This window comes from Fomitopsis serialis (genome assembly GCF_022376445.1).
Source record: "Fomitopsis serialis strain Sig1Antser10 chromosome Unknown B0H18scaffold_118, whole genome shotgun sequence".
In the NCBI taxonomy this organism is placed as follows: Eukaryota; Fungi; Basidiomycota; class Agaricomycetes; order Polyporales; family Fomitopsidaceae; genus Fomitopsis; species Fomitopsis serialis.
The window spans coordinates 27,630-47,215 of NW_025955078.1; the positions used below are offsets into that span (position 1 = coordinate 27,630).

Genomic DNA, 19,586 nt, shown 5'->3' on the forward strand with positions numbered 1-19,586 from the left:
GCTGTTATTACGCACCCCTAGACTCAATGAAAATCTCACGTCTCTGCTACGACGACTTCAAGACCAGCGACCCTCCCACCAGCCTGCTGAACACCCAGCTGACTGTCAGGAAAGACGGTCAAGTCTTGACAGGCTGCCTGATGTTGCGCGTGAGTTTCATGCCCGCTCTATCGTTCTCACTGAATAATAGAGTTTTACAGTGACTCAGGAGAACACGTCACAGGACACTGGCGGCGCCAAGCTTGCTCAGGCCCAGACTCGCTGCCAAAATCTAGACAGGTCGGAAGGTACGTACAGTTATTGCTCGCTAGACACAGTTCAATGATTATTCAAGTTGTAGGGGATCAAGTTCTTTCTAACGGGACTGTTTGTGGCCCTCAGCGGCACACACGATCCTCTCGTCGTGCCCGCGAGGAAGCTCACCCGTACGCCCCTCAGCTCGAGGCAAACACTGTCGTAGCAAACCGGCTTGAAAAGCCTGAGGGTCACGAACGTGCTCGAAGACTGCTACGTCAGCGACCGCAGCATCGCCTCCCACCTTGCCCCCGAGGCGGTATCCAGTTCGTCCCCATCAATTCTGCGATGGATGCCAATAACACTGCGACGGAGTCCGAGGAAGCGCAGACACAGCAGTGGGAAAACAGCTCTGAACCGGCTCTTACCACAGGGGCTGCCGTGCATAAGTACACGTCCCTCCTCACGTCAGATCTCAGCCACAGGAGGCTCCTTGACGTGTGCAGAGCGTACAGGCAAGTGTGACGGAGCTGCAGGGGGCGCCGGTTCGCCAGGACGAATCTCTGTGCTCTCTGGTAGCCAGATGCGCCTGCAGCCTGAAGCTGGATGCTGCCGCCAGCTTCTGGCTGATGATCAGTCACATAAGGCTCGCCTTTAGAGTGGCAAGGTACGTAGCTTTTCCTGCTAATATCTCCTAGTGCTAAATGGCGCGTGGCATGACTAGCATACTTGAATTAGATGACGGGAAATCTGACGACGGCAAGCTCACCGTGGCGGGAATTTGGCGGAGAGAATTTGAAGGCGTTGAGGGTGCCCCAGAGAAGAGGACATTTCAGGACTGGAACACTACCGGCGTGAAGTTCGCGCGACTCGCCGGAGGAGGTACGTCTAGCGTGCATGTTCCCAAAATATATACTGATCTCAAAATTCACGTCCAGGCTCTATCTATCTTCTGGTGCTAGTAGCAGCCCAGAATCTCTGAGTACCTCTGGCTACCGCCAACGCACACATAGCACAAGACTTCGGTAATCTCCTGAGGTGGCCGGACGGTAGGCTGATTTTCTTATTGATATCTAACTGTTCTAAGCCGACTCAGATTCAAGAACGGACGGCTCGTCAAAGATGTCATAATCCCCGCAGTAGCTCGTCTGCGAGAACTGTGCCCGATTCGTCTTGACTGTATCCTGCCGGCAGCTCCCCAACATGGAGTGTCAAGATTGCATTTTCCGCCTGATCTGTGCGGCCATCTTGACGCGTCTGACAGCGTATTTGAATCCTGGAAATTGAAGTGAGTGTTGAGTTCGATATTGCCCCCACGTTATGGCACACTAATCGTTTATAGCTCCTTTTCTCTGGTGCCACGAAACAGAGACGTCTGGATATCGTGCTACGATGAGTGCGACACCAGCAACGCATTCACAAATGCTTTGATCAACGAACTAGGGCCGTTATCACCTCTGACGCCGATTGACTCTCCCGTCCCTCCAGAGTTCGACTTACCAGATGATGTCGTCATTTCCTCCCCGCTCAGGTCATCCCCTGTCCCGCCACACGAGGAAGTAGTGATTCGCCTCCAGTACGACGAGCAGCAGGAGGATAACCAGCGCTATCCGGGACCACGCGGTGACAGAGACAAGAACATTGTCTGGACCGAGCAAGCCCGTCAACATGCGTCCAACTCCGCTAGGCCTGCAACCCTGGAGGGTCTCCAGAGTGAGGTACGAGGCGAATAACTTCTCAATTGTGAAGTTAAACTTTACCTTTACAGCTTGACGGTTTGTACTCTGAAGGAAAGCGAATCAGGGACGACTCGTACGTGCGAGTACCCCTAGAACTTGTAAGGTCAGTAGTACTCGTATTGTCGTATCTACCTCCGACCATGCTGCAATTACTCACGACATATGACACACAGAGACGTGCTGACATTCAGAGGCGCAACAACAGTCTCGTAGCGTCGGTCTGCACCTCGATGTCGGAAGCTATGGCAGCCGATCTGACGGAGCGGCTGGTCGTGTGCTTCGATACCGATCCTTTGAATGACGTGGACACTGTGACGCAAACACAGCACGAGTTCCAAGCCATTCATTTCTCGTGGTACAACCGCCACGCCACGAAGGTCTGGAATACTCGTGATGTGTTTGACCTTGACCTCAACTGACATTGCCGTCTGTACAGGGTCATGACGCGCCTTCAGACGTACCGCCACAAATGATGAGCAAGTCAGGACGGTCGAGGACCAACTACCGTCAAATGATACCGTATCCGTCCAAGGATATGGCGGTCCATGAGCCCATCTATCAGGCAATGGAGCGTATCCTCGGCGACGTGTTCAGCTGGATGGACACCAAGGTAAGCTCAATTTCAGTACAGTACGATACTATTATTGTGAATGTGCTAATATTGTCTGAGTAGGTCAGACGATCCTTCCAGGTGTATACCGTCATCTCGAGGCAACGGCCAGCATCCTCCCTAACCACCAGCAGTCGCTGGTCAACCCGTTTGTGGGTTTGGTCATCAACATCAACGTCGCAACCTACGCCCACAGAGACAGCAAGGATGACACTGTCTGTGTCGTCCTTGCTGTTGGTAATTTCGAGGGCGGCAGTTGTGCCTGCACGAAGCAGGCCTCGTCATACCGCTGCGTCACGGCCATTTTATTATTTTTCCTTCGTGCAAACTCACGCACTTCAATCTACATTACAAGGGACGCGGGCCTCAATCGTGCTACATACGGACAAGGAGATGTTACGTTGGGCAGAGAGCGATAGGAACGGCTGGGCCTCCAATACTTATTTCCACTAATCTAACACTAATGACTTGGAGTGGCTAAACGACGTGTACGGTCCCTAGAATCTGATGCATTCTGTTCAGTTAAAGACATGCTGGTCTTGTGGTGATTGATTCGAGTAGGCGTCCGACGTTTTATTCCCGTGACCTTCGTGCGGAACGCGGAATAGCTTTCCGCAACTCAGCGCCAGTTTGTTCCGCGCCGTGTCGTGACTTCACGACTTTCACTTTCCCTACTACCTCTATTCTCTGTGCTGGCTACCTCTCTGATCTCCGACTAGGGCTGGCACCATGTCTCCACGCACTCGCTCCACCGCTAAGAAGCTCACCGCTCAGCCGAGCACGAAGGCGTCGGGATCTCGAGCTCGAAAGAGCAACAAGTCAGCCAAGCAGCAAGAATCCAGCAAGGCGTCGGGTGGCGAGGCACCTCTGTCTGCCAAGGAGCAGAAGCAACTCCAGGCGCTGCTCAAGAGACAGTCCGTTCAGAAGCAGGACAAGGAAGAGGAACGTCAGGCTGGTGAGTACGGTCCGCACAGCTCTCAAAAACATCACCTGAACACATCCTTATTCCGACTCAGGGGTGCGCAAGAGGGCGGCGACTATGACTCGCGAGGAAGTTCAAGGATCAGACGCTGAAGGTGAGGAGCCGTCCCGTAAGAAAGCAAGACACACTACGGATTCCGATGGCGAGGGCGGTGGCGACGCGGGTTCCGATGGCGAGGGCGGGGGCGATGAAGGAAGCGAGCCAGACGGTGGTAGCGAGCGGGACATACGAATGGAGAGCCCTTCTCCCCCTGCTCGGTGTACGTGCAAATTCATTAGTTCAGACGGTCCGACACTGACATATCAATCGAGCTAAACCGAAGCCAGCTTACGGGCGGTACAAGAAGGCCGAGCAGGACTCAGGGAAGGGAAACACATCGTTGACTGAGGCGGAGCAGCGTATCGCACAGACTCTCGGCGGTACGTTACATTGTAAACTACAGGTTCAGATCACGGCTAATGTCTTTTTGTATGCTTTAGCGAAGGGCAAGGCTAAAGACAAGCCTCCGTCCAAGAAGTCGGTGGTAGTCGAGAGCCCGCGGGAGGTTTCTGAAGAGGAACATGCGTCCGTTCGCTCGGGATCGGAAGAGGAGGATAGGACGAGGCGAGGGGAGATGGACAAGCAGAGCGAGAAGAGGAAGGATGTGCGTGGCGGGAAGAAGGCCTACGTGGAGATCAGGGTAGACAAGGTGAGTATCATATGTTCTGCGAACTTGACAGCCTGACATGTTCGTCAGTCCCCGTCACAGAAAAAGAAGGCAGCAAAGAGCAAGACGGTCGTCTCCAGTTCGGACGAAGACCAAGACGACGATAAGGTCGATGAGCTCGAATCTTCGGACGATGACAGGAGCTCCGGGATCCGGATGAAGGGCGCGGGCGGTGACGACTCGGACGCCCAGATCATGCGTCCACTCAGACGATGTCATGGTAAGTGTTGCTTGCATTTGATGTGGTGCGGTACTACTAATACAGTACGTAGGAGATTGCTCAGAAGGGAGCGAAGAAGAAGCCCAGAGGCAAGGGCTCAGTAGCGGTTCGTGTGCGCGTCAGGTCCTCAGACCTGCCCATCTATGTCCGTCCCATTGTCGCCGCTGCTCAGAGCTTCCTCCGCCTTCGTCTCGCACTCGAGACGGCATGGACCAGCTACAAAGCCGCGCCCAGTTCCCGGCTGCAGGACAACATGGGCCTCGTTGTCCTCGCCCTGAAGGACGCTCGTGATATGCGTGACAAGGACGGTAAAAGGGTGAAGACTATGAGGACCGCATACACCGATCTGAAGGAAGCGAAGGGAAAGGAGGGAGACGTTACGAGGAGAAACGTACACACAGTGGTAAGTGATGGACATTGGTGTGAACATTATGACTTGCCTTCATTCTCAGCAGATCTGGAACGTGGCGGCTCAGTTCCGGAACGAGGTAAAGAAGAAAGGCAAGAGCGTGGTAGAACACTCGTACGGGCTGAGCAACCTGACGGTCACGCAACGCGTATTGCTCGCCCAGTGGCTCCTCAAAACTCACCCGATGAAGGTCAAGGGCGGCAAGCGCGAGATCCCGAACTTCGTGTTCGGTGACATGAAGATTGCCTGGAACGCCAAGGATAAACTGGACAAGGAGGTACGTACTGTCTGGCTAGACGTGTTTGCGGCGCGTTGTTGCGTCAAGACACTGCTAATCTTGACGGCTAGAAATGCTCTGTCAAGTCAGAGCTTCTGTTCAGGCATCCGGCGATCTCTGAGATCATCGTGCAGCAGTGGTTCCCGGGTCAAGGTGCCAGCATGGCCGTTGACCGCTTCAGCGAGGTCCCAGATAACCTCATTGCGTTGGTCTGCAACTCGGTGAGTCTTGGACGTATCGCAGGTCTTCTCAATATTGAAATCTTGCTTCAGATCGAAGCAGCGTTGAGCGAGATAGCGTTCGGGAACCCCGTCGCGTTCACGAACAAGCATTTCGTACCAAAGTAAGTAGTTCTCCGCACCTCTACGCAACGTTGACTGTTGAATTTTCACTAGGTGGGACGATCTCATGTCCATCCTCGAAGCTACGAAGAGAAATGCGCCCGACTACTACGCTGACATGAAGAAGCAGTTGTGGAGTCGCGTCAGGTAAGTGCGCATTCGAGACCTAAGCTACATACTGAATTAACTCTGGCAGCGCCCGAATTGAGGGCGATGATCAGGAAGATTCCGACCAGGACGACGGTGAGGACTTCGTGAAGTGGAACAAGCTTCAGGATATGGTGCTCGACGCACCCACCGCCCAGTCATCGTCTAACGCAGGCCGGGTGTCCTCGAGTACCGCCGCCAAGCCCTGTCTAGTGGCAAGCCTACATCGTCCGGTACTACGAAGCCCTCCTCTAGCGGCAAACCGTCGTCGTCGAAAGGGAGAACTAATGAGGCACAGTGTAAGCAGACAGGAACATTGTAGTACGGCAATCACTGACCTGAATCGGTGGTACAGCGCGTACGGATGCCGACGCTCCAGCGTCGTCCTCGAGCAAGAGGGCCCGCACGATGAGGAAGAAGTCGATGCAGACGAACTTGAACGTGAGGGTATGTACACACCTGGTTGCTCTCGCGGCCCCTACAGCTGACGCGGCCCAGGTGACGAACCTGTTCCGGAACCCGATGCCGCCGACACCTGATCGCCTCTGCTCGCCGTCTTCGCTGTCTCTACTCCAAGGGTATGAGAGCCATTTTCACTGCTGAAGTACACGTCTGAAGGCATTTTAGATCACTCATTACTACCACCATACCCACATCCTAGTCCTTGGAGGTAAGAATGACCTATTTTTGTTGTTGCATTCACTCGTTCTCGTCGCTGTACCGTCTGTACTTGTACCACTATACGTTGTTCTGGAGCCTGTTGTGTTCTGCTGTATGTAGATTGTCTGTTGTTGTACCAACTGTAGGAGCGTGCACGAATACGATTTTATTGCAGTCCCCGCATGGATGAAAAAATTAAGGATTGCTTGAACAAATTATGTACTTGGTGGAGAGCCACACAGTAAAGGATACTTGAACACAAGTAAATAAGACATTTGTGCATGGAGCTTGAGAGACTTGGTAAAGACATTCAAGCCGGTTCCATGGGGCACCTGGGCAGCGGGTCAGACATACTTTTAGTCTCTCACACAAGTAATAAAAGGCATTGGTAGAGCTTGTATACCTCGTACAAGTAAACCAAGAATTTGACTTGTCTTTGTACCTCTGTTGCCTTTGTATGTCTTGAAAGTCTCACAAGTTATATTTGTTTTTCCTGATGACGCTGCGTGACGTGCTCATCCCTTCGCTCTACCCATCTACCTGTCTACTGTCTTACCATCTACCATCTACCGTCTACCATCTACCGTCTACTGACTACTGCCCACTGCACAACATGCCTGACCCTTTGCTAGTCGTTCTTAATGGTCACGCGGCAGGTGACCATCGGGCACACGGTCAGCGCTAGAGCACCTACGGAGCTCAACCGGTACCACCGCCACCCCTCGACCGCGACCATTTTGTGTCCCTCTCGCTCGCCTTTCCCAAACTTTGGTAATTTCTCCTTCAGTTACCTCCTTCATGCTCTCTACTACTCTGGCCACATTGCAAGCACTTTTTGCGACTATAGCGACTACAAAAGCCATTGCAAGGACAACACTCAGGAAGCTCAGCCCTCGGTCCTGACCTAGACACACGACTGTGCTGCCTCCCAATCGCTCGACTGGCCAATACTTAGGTAAGCTGTTCTTCTCCTGTGTTCTAACCTATCATCTGTCTAGTCAAATGCTTTGTGGACACACATTTGAAGGACCTGTGGGGATATACCCAAACCCCTCAGCTGCAGCATCCCCGCATATCCACAGTCTCACCATGTAAGTCTTTCAGCTGAGCACAAACTGTCTCTACCATGACTCGTGTTCTGTCAGCTTGCACACCGTTGTGGGCCTAATACAGACAGGCAGTGTAGCACTATAAGCCAAGCTTGAAGTCTTCTGTCGCCCAGAGGGTTGTAAGTCGTCCATTTGTATGTGCCTGCTCAGAGAGGTGTGCGTCGTCGCTGGTTCCACGCTGATGCGCGCTCTGTCCTCAGCAACGGCTATGTTCAATCAAGCATCCATATTCCCTCCGCATGCCTAAAGATGTTCCACCCGACGCTCGCCAGTCCTGCATCGCTTCCCCTGGGGTCTCGCTATTCCACTCTTGAACTCCCCCTTACTCAGCTTCAGGCTCGCACCCCGGTTCGTCTCGCTGTGCGTGTGTACGCGTCTTAGGCTGCCCTTCGTGCATCATTGCCACGGCTGCTAAAAAACCTTTTGGCCGGCTGACTTCAACCAGGTTTACGTGCAAAAATGTCTCGCTACAGCCACCCTGCATGCACCGTCCTGCTCTCTGAGTCTCCTGCCCGGCACGTCCGTCCTCTTCTGGCTTATGTGCTAGTGTTCTTGCTTGATTGTGTGGTCTCGCTCCCTCTCGTGTCTTGCCATGACCCGTGTGTTCATCAGCTAACTCGAGCTCCCCGGTACTCAGCTGCAAGCTCGCGAGCGGGGTTGTGTCACTGTGCGCCCGTCCAGGACCTTCCACCACCAAAGCTCCCCGGGGTATCACAGTCTGCTACGTCTACAAGAGCCCTGGTTGGCTTGCTGACCTCCACCATGTTCACCTGCGAAGGCTTGACTTCGTGATTGCTGTACTGCATGCAGTGCACGAGCACTGCTCCGTAGGGTCATTAGGTGGGTTAAGCCAAGTCGAGTTGGGATGTCGATGTATATAACTTTGTACCCAGAACACCAATGTCTATATGTATAGATGTTCGCCAAGCGGTGTCTCGCACCGCATCCCAGGTGCGTCCACTGTTGGTGTGAGCACGTCAGGCCATACCGTGGTGGTGACTGGCTGAACACGCGCGCGGAGAGGCGATGGGTACGGGGTTCGCGAACGGTGCCCGTAATCATTCATTATGCCGGGTACCATACATACACCTAATACGACTCTACCTTTCCGCACTCATGTCTTCTAAGACATGTGCAACTTTACTTTTACGTCTTGAAAGCCTGATGTCCTGCGTGGTGGGAAATTGAAGCCTACGTTATCAACAATCACTGTGGGAATATCTGCGGTCCCTGTCTCGCAACTTGAACACTCCCTTTGCTGCTACTACGACCTCTCTTGACCGTTCCACAACACCTACTACTACAATGACCCACCTCCTACCATGTTGTCTTCTGGCATCACGAGATCAAATACAAAGTCAGCCAAGCAGGAAACAGCGACATCCAAGAGACCTCCGAAGGCCGGTAATTCCAAGAGCAATGCAAGAAAAGCAGATACTGAGGGTAACAAAGGAGCGACTTGGAACACTGCTGAAGAGAAGGAGTACAGAACATGTTGAAGCGGAAGAAGCAAGTGTTACAGCAATGGGAGAGCAATCACCAGGGCAGTGAGGGCCTGAAGAAATACAAGATGTGCAAGTATTGACCTATTCTGAGAGGTGCGTAAGAAGGCCTTGGCCATGCTCCAGGAAGAAGGGCAATCCGAGGACAAGGAGACACAACCACGCAAGAAAGCGAAGAACACATCAGGCTCTGGTCACCCTGCGAGCGGAGAGGAAGCTGATGAGCAGACAGAGCAGGAGGACGAGAGCGTGATGAGGCGGTACAATCTGAGAGCCCCAGGGCCAAGCATCGCCGTAAGTACTCAGTTGCGACCAGACAAAACCACAGGATCTACTAACAGTACGTGACTCTTACCTAGCCCAGCCAAAACCTGCCTACAAGCAGGCAAACTGCAAACTTTGTGGTTACGATCCCTGAGGTACAAAGGTATCATTCTTATGATGGACGGGCCTGAAACACTTCCAGTGGCACCCGATGCGGCAGTTTTTTCCCACAGGTACAGTCATTTGCCCCCAGCTTACCATGTATAGTTAACATTTGTTATGGTCAGTTAGCGGAGTTCAAAATTTTCAGACTCCCAGACGACGTGACTTGCACTAACACCACCAAACAAATGCTGTGGCTCAGTGCTTTGTCCTGGGGTGAGGGCCCAAGAAATGCTTCGAGTGGCACCCAATATGGCAACTGGTGAGCATGTCATGTGACTGGCAGCCAGGCAGCTCACTGCTAGTGCTCACACTTATATACTGCCCCATAGCCCTAGTTAGTAACAATTTTGAATGGACTTAGTATACTGATCTGATAGCCCTTCATTCAGAGAGTATACACTATCATTATTGAGTAGCTAGAGTGGCTGGCTGGTCCAGAAAATGCAAAATAAAAAGATCCACATGTGCCTCTGCAGATGTCAAAGTGCCTATTTGTGCCTCAGATGTGTTCCATATGTCTGTGATGACATACATATGTGATTCAGACACTGTACAACTCAGTGGGTGCTGCACTACAGCCAAAATCAGCCACAATGAGCCATTTGACCCTGTTTTCACATGTTGTAGTCCATGTACATGGTGTAGTGATGTCTAGAATAATCCCAAGCACTCACATTCTCCTATTGGGTGCTTCTGTATATTTGACAGATTTTCTGCATTTTTGTGAGCTCCATGGGCACCACATCTTGTCCTACTTCCTCTTTGGGCAGGACACCTACTCTATATGGTAGTTGTGGTGTGTAACTGGCATATAGACACATAGACACAATCTGGGGATATATAATGGCCATCGATACATATGTGTTCATGCTACTATGACGTCAGGCTTTGTATGCTGCAGAGACACTGTCTGAAGTGTGATCATAGGCTTATATGAGCTCACTGAATGTGAATCTCACCGTGTTATTGAGTATACTGCCCTAGTTGATGCAACAATTGTATCATGGAAGGCTATAAGGATTTGACCTCATTCATTCTGAATATTCCGCTTTTTCAAGTCTATACAAGCCCTCTTGAACACAGTAACAGTCTGCACTTACACTGCTTACTAAGTTCTCATTAAGCGCCCGTTGCCGAAGCAGACTTGTATACAACTGCAGCCCTGCATTTGTCGGCAACTGAGCTCACCCAAAAGGGATTTTGGAGCAATGTCATTGGTTGAACCACTGGCAAACCTTGCCTTCTAAGGGAATCATTCAATCTCAGCTCCCCATGCCGAGTTTTTTGATGGCTTGCCCAATGTGGTCAGCAGCACTGTCTAGACTCTTACTAGAGCACATTAAATGTGGAGAAATCTCGGAATATTGACTCTCATGCAATGCTCCTTGCACACATTTATGGAGGTCCAAATTAGGTATCCCAGTGCTTGTTCACAGTGTACTGACCAATGCAAGTGATGCAGAGTACAAATGTTGTTTTGCATTTACTGCCCTTACTGGAGAGTCCTACAGGCTGACAATCTTATGCAGGGGTCTATGGCTACCAGATATGAAAAATCACCATATATGGTAGATCCCTTGCCTGTTTGGGAAGTTGATGATAGATCACCTTTACAGTGTTGCATAAATGGCCGGAAAATGAGCAGAATATTAGATAACACTATTGTCCCATTGTGGGTTGATAGGACTTATGTGTGATGCTGAGTACTTGTGGATGAGATGGAAAGGGATAGCAGAAACACAGATTCTGGTGCAATAGGCTCAGCCACATGCCATGTGAGGTTCACTCGTCCACAGGTCAAAATTGTGACCTGTGGACGAGTCATCTTGCAGTGTAGTCTCCCAGACTCCACTGAAATATGCTGTTTAAGGGAATTAGCCTCTGACTGGCCTTACTGTATTTGGCCAAAGACTCTCAAGTCCATGTATCTGCTGTACTGTAGCCTTCACAAATACAACAAATCTCCGAAATATTCTCTCTGATAGGTATGATGTCATAGAGTCTGTAGCTGCTGTGACTTGCCCATCAACTTCAGTGGTTATGGCACAATTCACAAAACTCAAAAACCCACATATGCCTCTGTACACATGAGTGCATTGCTTGTAACCTTCAAAGTGACACTATCAAAGCCTGTAGACTGCCCATCTGGGATCTGCTATATAGGGAAGCTAGCCTTCCAAAAATGGCAGTTTCCATTCAGCTGCTCAGTCTGGGCTCAGAAAATGTTGATAAAATCTGGGAATATTATGTACAATTGAATTCATCCATGATGCCTGCTGTATGTAAGAAATTGATCCTGTATAGAGCCCTCAGAGTCTATAACTAGCATGCCTTGCCTATATATTCATAATCTAGAAAAGAGAACCTCTGTGGACAATTGCAAAGTGATCCCAAATATGAATAGGTTGTTGTCTCTGAAACACATTTGATATGACCTGTATAGACCATGCACATAGTCCACACAGCATGAGTGTGTCTGGAATGTGCACAGCACTGCTATGAATGGGGAAATATTGTCATAACATGCCTGTGTTGATTTCCCACAACTGAATGACCTTTGGTATCAGAATTTCTCTGATCAAGGGCTAATACCTATACAACAGCACTGACAGCAAGTCCCAACTGAGTAGTGGTTACTGTAGTCAACCCCCCAGATTCCCCTTCCTTGAGTTCTAGTTGATCTAGAGGATCTCCTTACTTCTTTGCAACATTCCCAAGCTATTTGCTCTATGTTACTTTCAATACAAACCAGTAACACTGCTCATTAGCATACAGATCATATTGATAAGCAACTTGGCAATTTACCAAGTAAGAAACAGATCCATAATGTCTGTTGCTCATGATTGCAAGCTATGATCCTCATATTACAACAACCTAAGAAATTAGCAGGCTACTCTGAAGTGCAAAATGTGGGAGATATGTCAGTACTCTATGCATAGACAATATACTAGCAGTCTTACCAAGCATGACTTCTGATGCGGGCAGCATGAAGTTGTTCATAAATTGACATATCTCCTACCAAAGGGATCGTACTGCCAGCTATGGCCCTCTCCCCAGCAAGTCTCATGCAATAGCCCTCCCATAACGTGCCTGAAACTACTGATTGTTAGAACAGAAGATACTATCAGAGGTCTCACACTGTGTGAGATACTGCCTCAAATAGTAACTGATTGACTTAAAACAGAAACTGCAGATGTCTTACACCAGATGTCTGAGAGGGTACTACTGGGATTGCATGCATTTGACTGAAAAACACAGGGCTTTATATACACTTAGTGAACTCCTTAATAAGCAGCTGAGTAAGATAATGAGTAAGCAAGCTCTCAAATTAACCAATCAAATCCTATCATGTGATCACTATCACTTGCTGGGGAGAGGGCCATAGCTGGCAGTACGATCCCTTTGGTAGGAGATATGTCAATTTATGAACAACTTCATGCTGCCCGCATCAGAAGTCATGCTTGGTAAGACTGCTAGTATATTGTCTATGCATAGAGTACTGACATATCTCCCACATTTTGCACTTCAGAGTAGCCTGCTAATTTCTTAGGTTGTTGTAATATGAGGATCATAGCTTGCAATCATGAGCAACAGACATTATGGATCTGTTTCTTACTTGGTAAATTGCCAAGTTGCTTATCAATATGATCTGTATGCTAATGAGCAGTGTTACTGGTTTGTATTGAAAGTAACATAGAGCAAATAGCTTGGGAATGTTGCAAAGAAGTAAGGAGATCCTCTAGATCAACTAGAACTCAAGGAAGGGGAATCTGGGGGTTGACTACAGTAACCACTACTCAGTTGGGACTTGCTGTCAGTGCTGTTGTACAAGTATTAGCCCTTGATCAGAGAAATTCTGATACCAAAGGATGTCTTTCAGTAGATTGTTAACAGTACTTCCCCAAGTACAAACCAATCAACAGTGGAGGATGGAACCAATATACAGAGGAGAAGTAGTATGCCAGCAAGGAATTCTAAAAAAGGCCTGTCAAGAATTGATGTGTTATACAAGGAATACAACCAAAGACTGTGCAGTTTGCTCTCACCATAAGTGAACAGTTACCAGACACTGACCAGTAGTACAAAGCCATACTAAGGTATGTTACTGGATTGGAGCTCAGCTCCTGAGTCAATAGTAATGCGCTCATGTAGTACAATGTGAAGCAATGTGTCACCATAGTAAGTGCCATCAAGACTGATAGAGTCATGGGCAGGATTGATCACTGATGAATTGAAGGTACACTGGCATAAGAGTACAGAAGCAAGTGGTAGATGAGATAGATGTTTGGACTTGCTCATAGGGATGCTCCTTTTGTGCATTTATGCACAGCCTTTTAGCTACATAAAATACTTCATAGAATCCTACAAAATAGTAGAAGACTCAGTACACCACTTTCCAAGGCCATTCAAGATGCAAAATAAGCTCACAGGCTCATTGTAAGGCAAGGGTAGATGTGCCAATAATTCTCACTGATCATCAAGGATGTGCTCGATTTATGACACACCACTTGCATGTTGTCCTGAAACACTAGCACAGCCTTATGAACACTAGTCACTCATAGATTGCCTGCCAGCTGGGATAATATATCAATAGATAACATAGTCTGAGCTAATAGAACCCCAGTAATATCTTTCAAAGCATCTGGTCACAAGGGGTCTAAGGAGAGCACTAGAAACTTGGTAATAGTCCAGTCAGAACATACACCAATAGGTGCCACAAAGAATAACAATGTGGGAAAAAAAGATCACTGAAATCTGGTCAGAAGCATTGTGAACCCCAAATGAAGTCCATTAAAAGAATCTAGACTAAAGATAACAAAGCCCAGGAGTGATAAGTATTCCTGCTGCCTACCCTAGTCAAAGACCATATCTATGGAATTTCTTGTAAAAAAAGGGTTTCAATGCCTTGTCCTAACAACAGACTGCATACTAAGACTTGCACATTGGCCTTTCCTGGGTATTCTAGTAATGCATACTATCAATGGTCATGCTCTCTGATCATAAGTCCAGGATTTCTATATCTTCAGACATACTCCCACGATAATCACCAGTGTCATTTTCTGGCTGACTGTTCATTTTGTGTGCACATACAATGTATGGTACTATATTTGGATTAGACATATATTTTCATGTTGACATTCTCCAGCGCAGATACCGCCCAGGATCAACTGCCAAATGGTGTACTGGTAGGCACACTGCCACAAATTTCCAATGCTGTTCAAATATACACATGTTCACACCTGGGTCTAAAGTGTTATATTTCCACTTTCCATATAACATGAAAGGACCCAACATGAGTAGCTGATATTTTATCATCACATGTAAAAGGAAACAGTTGCAGCAAATGAGAGTACTCCCAAAGTCATATTATTGACTAGAGATCCATAAAAGGACAGCCATATATTGGCTCAGAAGTCCATTGTAATATGGCCTCTTCACTGTTGCTTAGTAAGCAATGCAAGTCTGCATTATTTCCATGGCAACCATGACTTCTTCTGAGCCCAATCAGGAAGAAATCACAGCATACACTGCACAAACAGACACCACTGTCAATACATTTTTGCCCATATGAACAAGCCAAGAGCTGCCTATTCTATCTTCACATACCAAGGGCCATTGCATGAGAATAGGATGATGGTAGTGCATACAGACATTAGATATGCTCCAGGCAAAAATTATATGAGCAATTAACAATCAAGCATAGCACCATCATACTGTATAATTGGCACTGCTTCATATTGATACAATCAGTCAAAGACATGCTTATACTGGACTGGGACAATAGAGCTGCAGACATCAGGCTGTGAACTCTGCATTAGCACATCTGAGATGTACTGTCATGCATTGGCCTACAACAGTCAGCACAATATGATGTCATGGGATCATCTGATTTTATCTCATTTCCTACCATGTATCTAGCATTGCAGAGACCATCAAAGCATTTGATCACCTATGGGTGGTGTCCCTACTTTATGACATTGCTAGCCTATAGACTTTCTAGCAACAGTAGTAGATGCACAACACAACTTGTACAATGTCTTTCTATCACTTTCTAGGATCAGTACAGTGTCATAAAGCTCTGCGAACCCATAATATTGATAGCTATGCCATTCACATGTGAGACAAAGCCAATATTATGAACATACTCAGCATTAACTGTGGCCTTTGTGCCACAGGTGTTCACCATTTTCTGCATATGCCATTGCCTGCCAAGAGGTTTAGAAATGAGCCAATCAATACTTATAGCTAGCAAGCAGTACAAGGTGAGTGGAATCATACAGAATATTCCCTTGTTTTATCCACATTTTCTGAGCCCAGACACAGCAGATAACTCGGACTTTCCATTTTGAGAAGGTCAGGTACCACATATGGCAGGTTTCATTCAGGTCTCATATAGCCACACAATCCATAGGCAGTTGGCAAGCATCACAGGAAACACAAACAAAGTGAAAGAACCAGTGTGTACAGAGGCATATGTATTTTATTTTGCTTTGTGAATGGTGGGTGCCATGTTTATATGAATCCATGGGAAGGCATACTATGTACAGCCTCTCTGACATCATATACATGACTGGGAATATTCCCAACTGTTTTTTGGGAGACCATAGCACAGCAAATACATTGTCACTAATGAGCCTGTGGCTTGCATTCAAATTCAGCCCAATAGCCTGCCTTTGCAGGGCCTATTGGAGAGTTGAACTGAACAGAATAGCCTGGATCCTGTCTGGAGCTGCCAGTCCCTGAGAATTCCAGGTGATAATGGTGCTTACAAGATGGACCAAGACTCATTGAAAGAGTGGCTTGTATCAGGCTATGCGTGGGAAACTCTGCATTATTATATGTTTTCTGCCATATGGCCTCAACAGTCAACCCAATACAAATCCATAGTACTATCTAATCTTTCTCTGGTTTTCCTGCTATTTATCCAGTCCTGCAGAGGCCATGCATGGCCAACTTCCCAAGTGGGCAGGGGACTAACCATATATGGCAGTTTTGTATGTTTGATATCCTCCACCTCACATAGCCCATACATGTGGAACTGTCTTGTACAAGCATTTTGCTTATATCCCCAGTATCACTTGCCAAGGTCAGTACTCTGTGAAAAACAACAAGAACACCTAATCTGGGCACCCTTGTCAGTACTCAAGGGGCATTCCATGGAGAAGCAATATTTTAGGATTTTTCCGCATTTAATGGGGTTCTAGTAAGAGCTCAGTTAGTGTGGCTTGAAGCCATCAAAAAACTCGGCATGAAGAGCTGAGATTGAAAGATTACTTTAAAAGGGAACATTTGTCAGCATTTCAGCCAATGGGAGTGCTCCAAAATCCCCTTTGAGTGACCGGAGTCGTCGACAGGCCGGAATTCCGGCCTGTCGACGACTCCGCTTCGGCAACGGGCGCTTAATCGAGCGCTTAGTAAGCGATGTAAGTGCACACTGTTACCGCAGCACAATTCACTTGTTTTGGGGTCAAGAAAATGCGGATTAATCAGACAATATTCCAGGATATATGTGGAGCATCCCTGAGCATATTTACAAGTGGAGAAGATTCCCTATATGGTCATTCAGTGCTGACATCAAAACATGCATGTTATTACCATTTTTCCCCACCAATAGCTGTGCTGTGCAACTTCCAGACACATCCATGCATTGTAAACTATGCACATATCCATACAGGTCATAGGCAATGTGTTTCAGAGACAACAAGCCATTCATATCTGCACAGTCACTTGTGATTCTCTAAATGTTGTCCTTTGTTCTTCATTCCTTCAATGTATGATTAACCCTTGAAATGATGGGCTATCAAATGAGTTTATCATCTCTATAACCTCTATAAGAGTTGATTAGATTTCAGTCAGTGTATCCCAGTCAAATGCCACATTCATGCATGTGTTTCTCTGTTTCCTGAATTTCAAACAACTGGGCAAGTCATACTAGTGATATATTGTGGGGGCCTCCATACAAGATGAATTGCCTTCATATACAAGGCAATACAGATGAGTCTGATTACACATAATATTCCCTGATTTTATCTGCATTTTGTGAGCCCAGACTGAGCAGGTTAAGCAAAATTACCATTTTAGGAAGGTCAGCTACCCTATTTAGCAAGTTTGAGATGTCAGAGAATCTGTGGGCAGCATATAGGCTTCAAAAGAGAGACTTTTGAGGTGAAAAGGGATGCACTCATGTGCACAGAGGCATTTGCATGTTTTTTTGTTTTGTGAATTGTGCCATGACCAGTGAAGGTAATGGGCAAGTCACAGCAGCTATAGACTCTATGACATCATACCTATCACAGAGATTATTTTGGGAATTTTCCGCATTTTAGTGGGTCCACAGTACAGCAGGTACAGTGCCACTAAGGAGCTGTGGCTGAGATTCAAACTCAGCTCAAAACCTCGGCAGCCTGCCTGATTAGGGCAGAAAAGGGGCTTGTTGCACCAATCAGAGCAGCTCGGCATCCCTCTCGTGCCGTTCGGAGGTGCAACCGTGCCAAATTTCCGCACGGTTGCACCTCCGAACGGCATCTGGGCGCTTAGTAAGCGATGTAAGTGCGGACTGTTACTGTGCTTAAGAGAGCTTGTATAGGCTCAGAAAAAAGCGGAAAATGGAGACAATATTCAAAATGATCCAGGCAATGTGAATGAAGCTGTATATTGCATGGGTTTGACATCAGATCAGATAGCATTCTCAATAACCTGGTAAGATGGTTGCTGTGGCCCCAGTGAGCTTATATAAGCCTGCTACTTCACTCTTGGAACTGCTCATGTACTGGACAACCCTATAAGATCATAGTGTAAGTACACATTCAGGTATGTATCCCTAGATTGTGTCTGTGAGCAAGACAAAGCCAGCAGTGGATGCATAATTACCATATGGAGTATGTGACCTTCCCAAAGAGGAATCATACACAAACAGGGGCATGTAGGGCTCAGAGAAATGCAGAAAATCTATGAAATATACAGACACATCAAAGACAAGTGTATGATTGCCTTGAGCTGCAATGGTTACCATTACATTGTATGCAAGGGCCATAAGATGGCAAAAGATGCTCAGATTACCCATTATAGTCCTTGTTACCTGTATTATTGAAGCTACTGAGTAGTCCACAGTGTCTGAACTACACATATACATTGCAGTGTACATATAGACCATATTTGAGTCATAAACAAGCAGATTGAATCTGCAGAGGCACATGTGCATTTTTTTGCTTTGCATTTCCTGGGTTAGCCAGCCATTGTATACACTCAATAGAATTTCTGTATACTCTCTGAATGAAGGGCTATCAGATGAGCATACTATGTATACTATGATTTGTTACTGGCTGAGGCTATATAGGCCCTACAGTGTGTGAGCGCTTGGAGCAATGGCCCACCAAGCTGCCAGTCACATGATATGTTTACCAGTTTCCTTATTGGGGGAACTGCTAAGGCGTTTCAATGGGCCTCATAAGATAGGCCCAACGCATTCTCGACTACTATCGGCGTCTGGAAGACGGCACGTGAAGGGCATGCCAACCCCAACCTTAGTGAGATAAGTCCGCATTCGGCCTAACTGACGCGCACCTAGCGAGGGTGGCGATGTTCGACGGCGGGCACACATTGGATGGGCGGATTGTACTATACTAGAGCCACGGTGTGGGGTAGGCCCACATGGGAGCCCCGGCGCGAGCCTCAATACAACGCACACACGGTCAAAGCAAGAAAAGAGGAGCGCGGTAACATTAACACACGACGCATGCGGAGGCTACTGTACACGAACGGCAGGCTCCTCCGCCACCTCATCCTCGACCTCTCCCTCCTCCATCGCCTCGACGTCCCGAGGGTGCGCGAACTGCAAGCGACGCGGTATCCCCGAATAACCATCGGGAACGTACACTCCTTCCGATAAGCGAGCGTGCAAGTCCCGGACGCTGGTCTCAACTGAACTCAGGCCCCGGGCGATACGGACAGCCTCGGAACGAGCGTCACGATTAGCGGTGCGGCACTCGTCCAGGAGGCCTTGGAACCGGGTCAATAGACCATCGAGGCTGTCGGAAGAGGCGCGGAAGGAAGATAACTGCATGGGACGCTCCAGGTACCGAACCGGAAGGAGCGGGCGGCCGAGCTCAGTGTCGGATTGCTCGGCGGTGACACGGTTTGGAGCCCAGGCGATCAACGGGTAGGGCTCGCCCACGTAGCTGTGCTGAGACGGGAGAGTCAGGAACACCTGGTCGAGGTATT

General features: G+C 48.1%; 2 protein-coding genes across 2 annotated transcripts; both read left to right on the forward strand.

The window, feature by feature from the left end:
* Positions 1-950: 950 nt before the first annotated feature.
* B0H18DRAFT_1124234 (uncharacterized protein) lies at positions 951-3,131 on the forward strand (the record flags this gene model as incomplete). Its single annotated transcript, XM_048034821.1, has 7 exons — positions 951-1,116; positions 1,678-1,952; positions 2,003-2,071; positions 2,147-2,350; positions 2,410-2,583; positions 2,652-2,820; positions 3,106-3,131. 7 exons carry the CDS (start codon positions 951-953, stop codon positions 3,129-3,131), a joined length of 1,083 nt encoding a protein of 360 aa, XP_047887690.1.
* A 181-nt stretch (positions 3,132-3,312) lies between these two features.
* On the forward strand, positions 3,313-6,326 carry B0H18DRAFT_1124235 (uncharacterized protein; the record flags this gene model as incomplete). The annotated part of the gene is made up of 16 exons (XM_048034822.1): positions 3,313-3,538; positions 3,600-3,824; positions 3,877-3,984; positions 4,045-4,253; positions 4,302-4,443; positions 4,481-4,491; positions 4,544-4,894; positions 4,947-5,177; positions 5,249-5,398; positions 5,450-5,520; positions 5,573-5,665; positions 5,715-5,777; positions 5,840-5,964; positions 6,021-6,112; positions 6,164-6,243; positions 6,293-6,326. The coding sequence occupies 16 exons, from the start codon at positions 3,313-3,315 to the stop codon at positions 6,324-6,326; spliced, it is 2,211 nt and encodes a 736-aa protein (XP_047887691.1).
* Between the last annotated feature and the right edge of the window lie 13,260 nt (positions 6,327-19,586).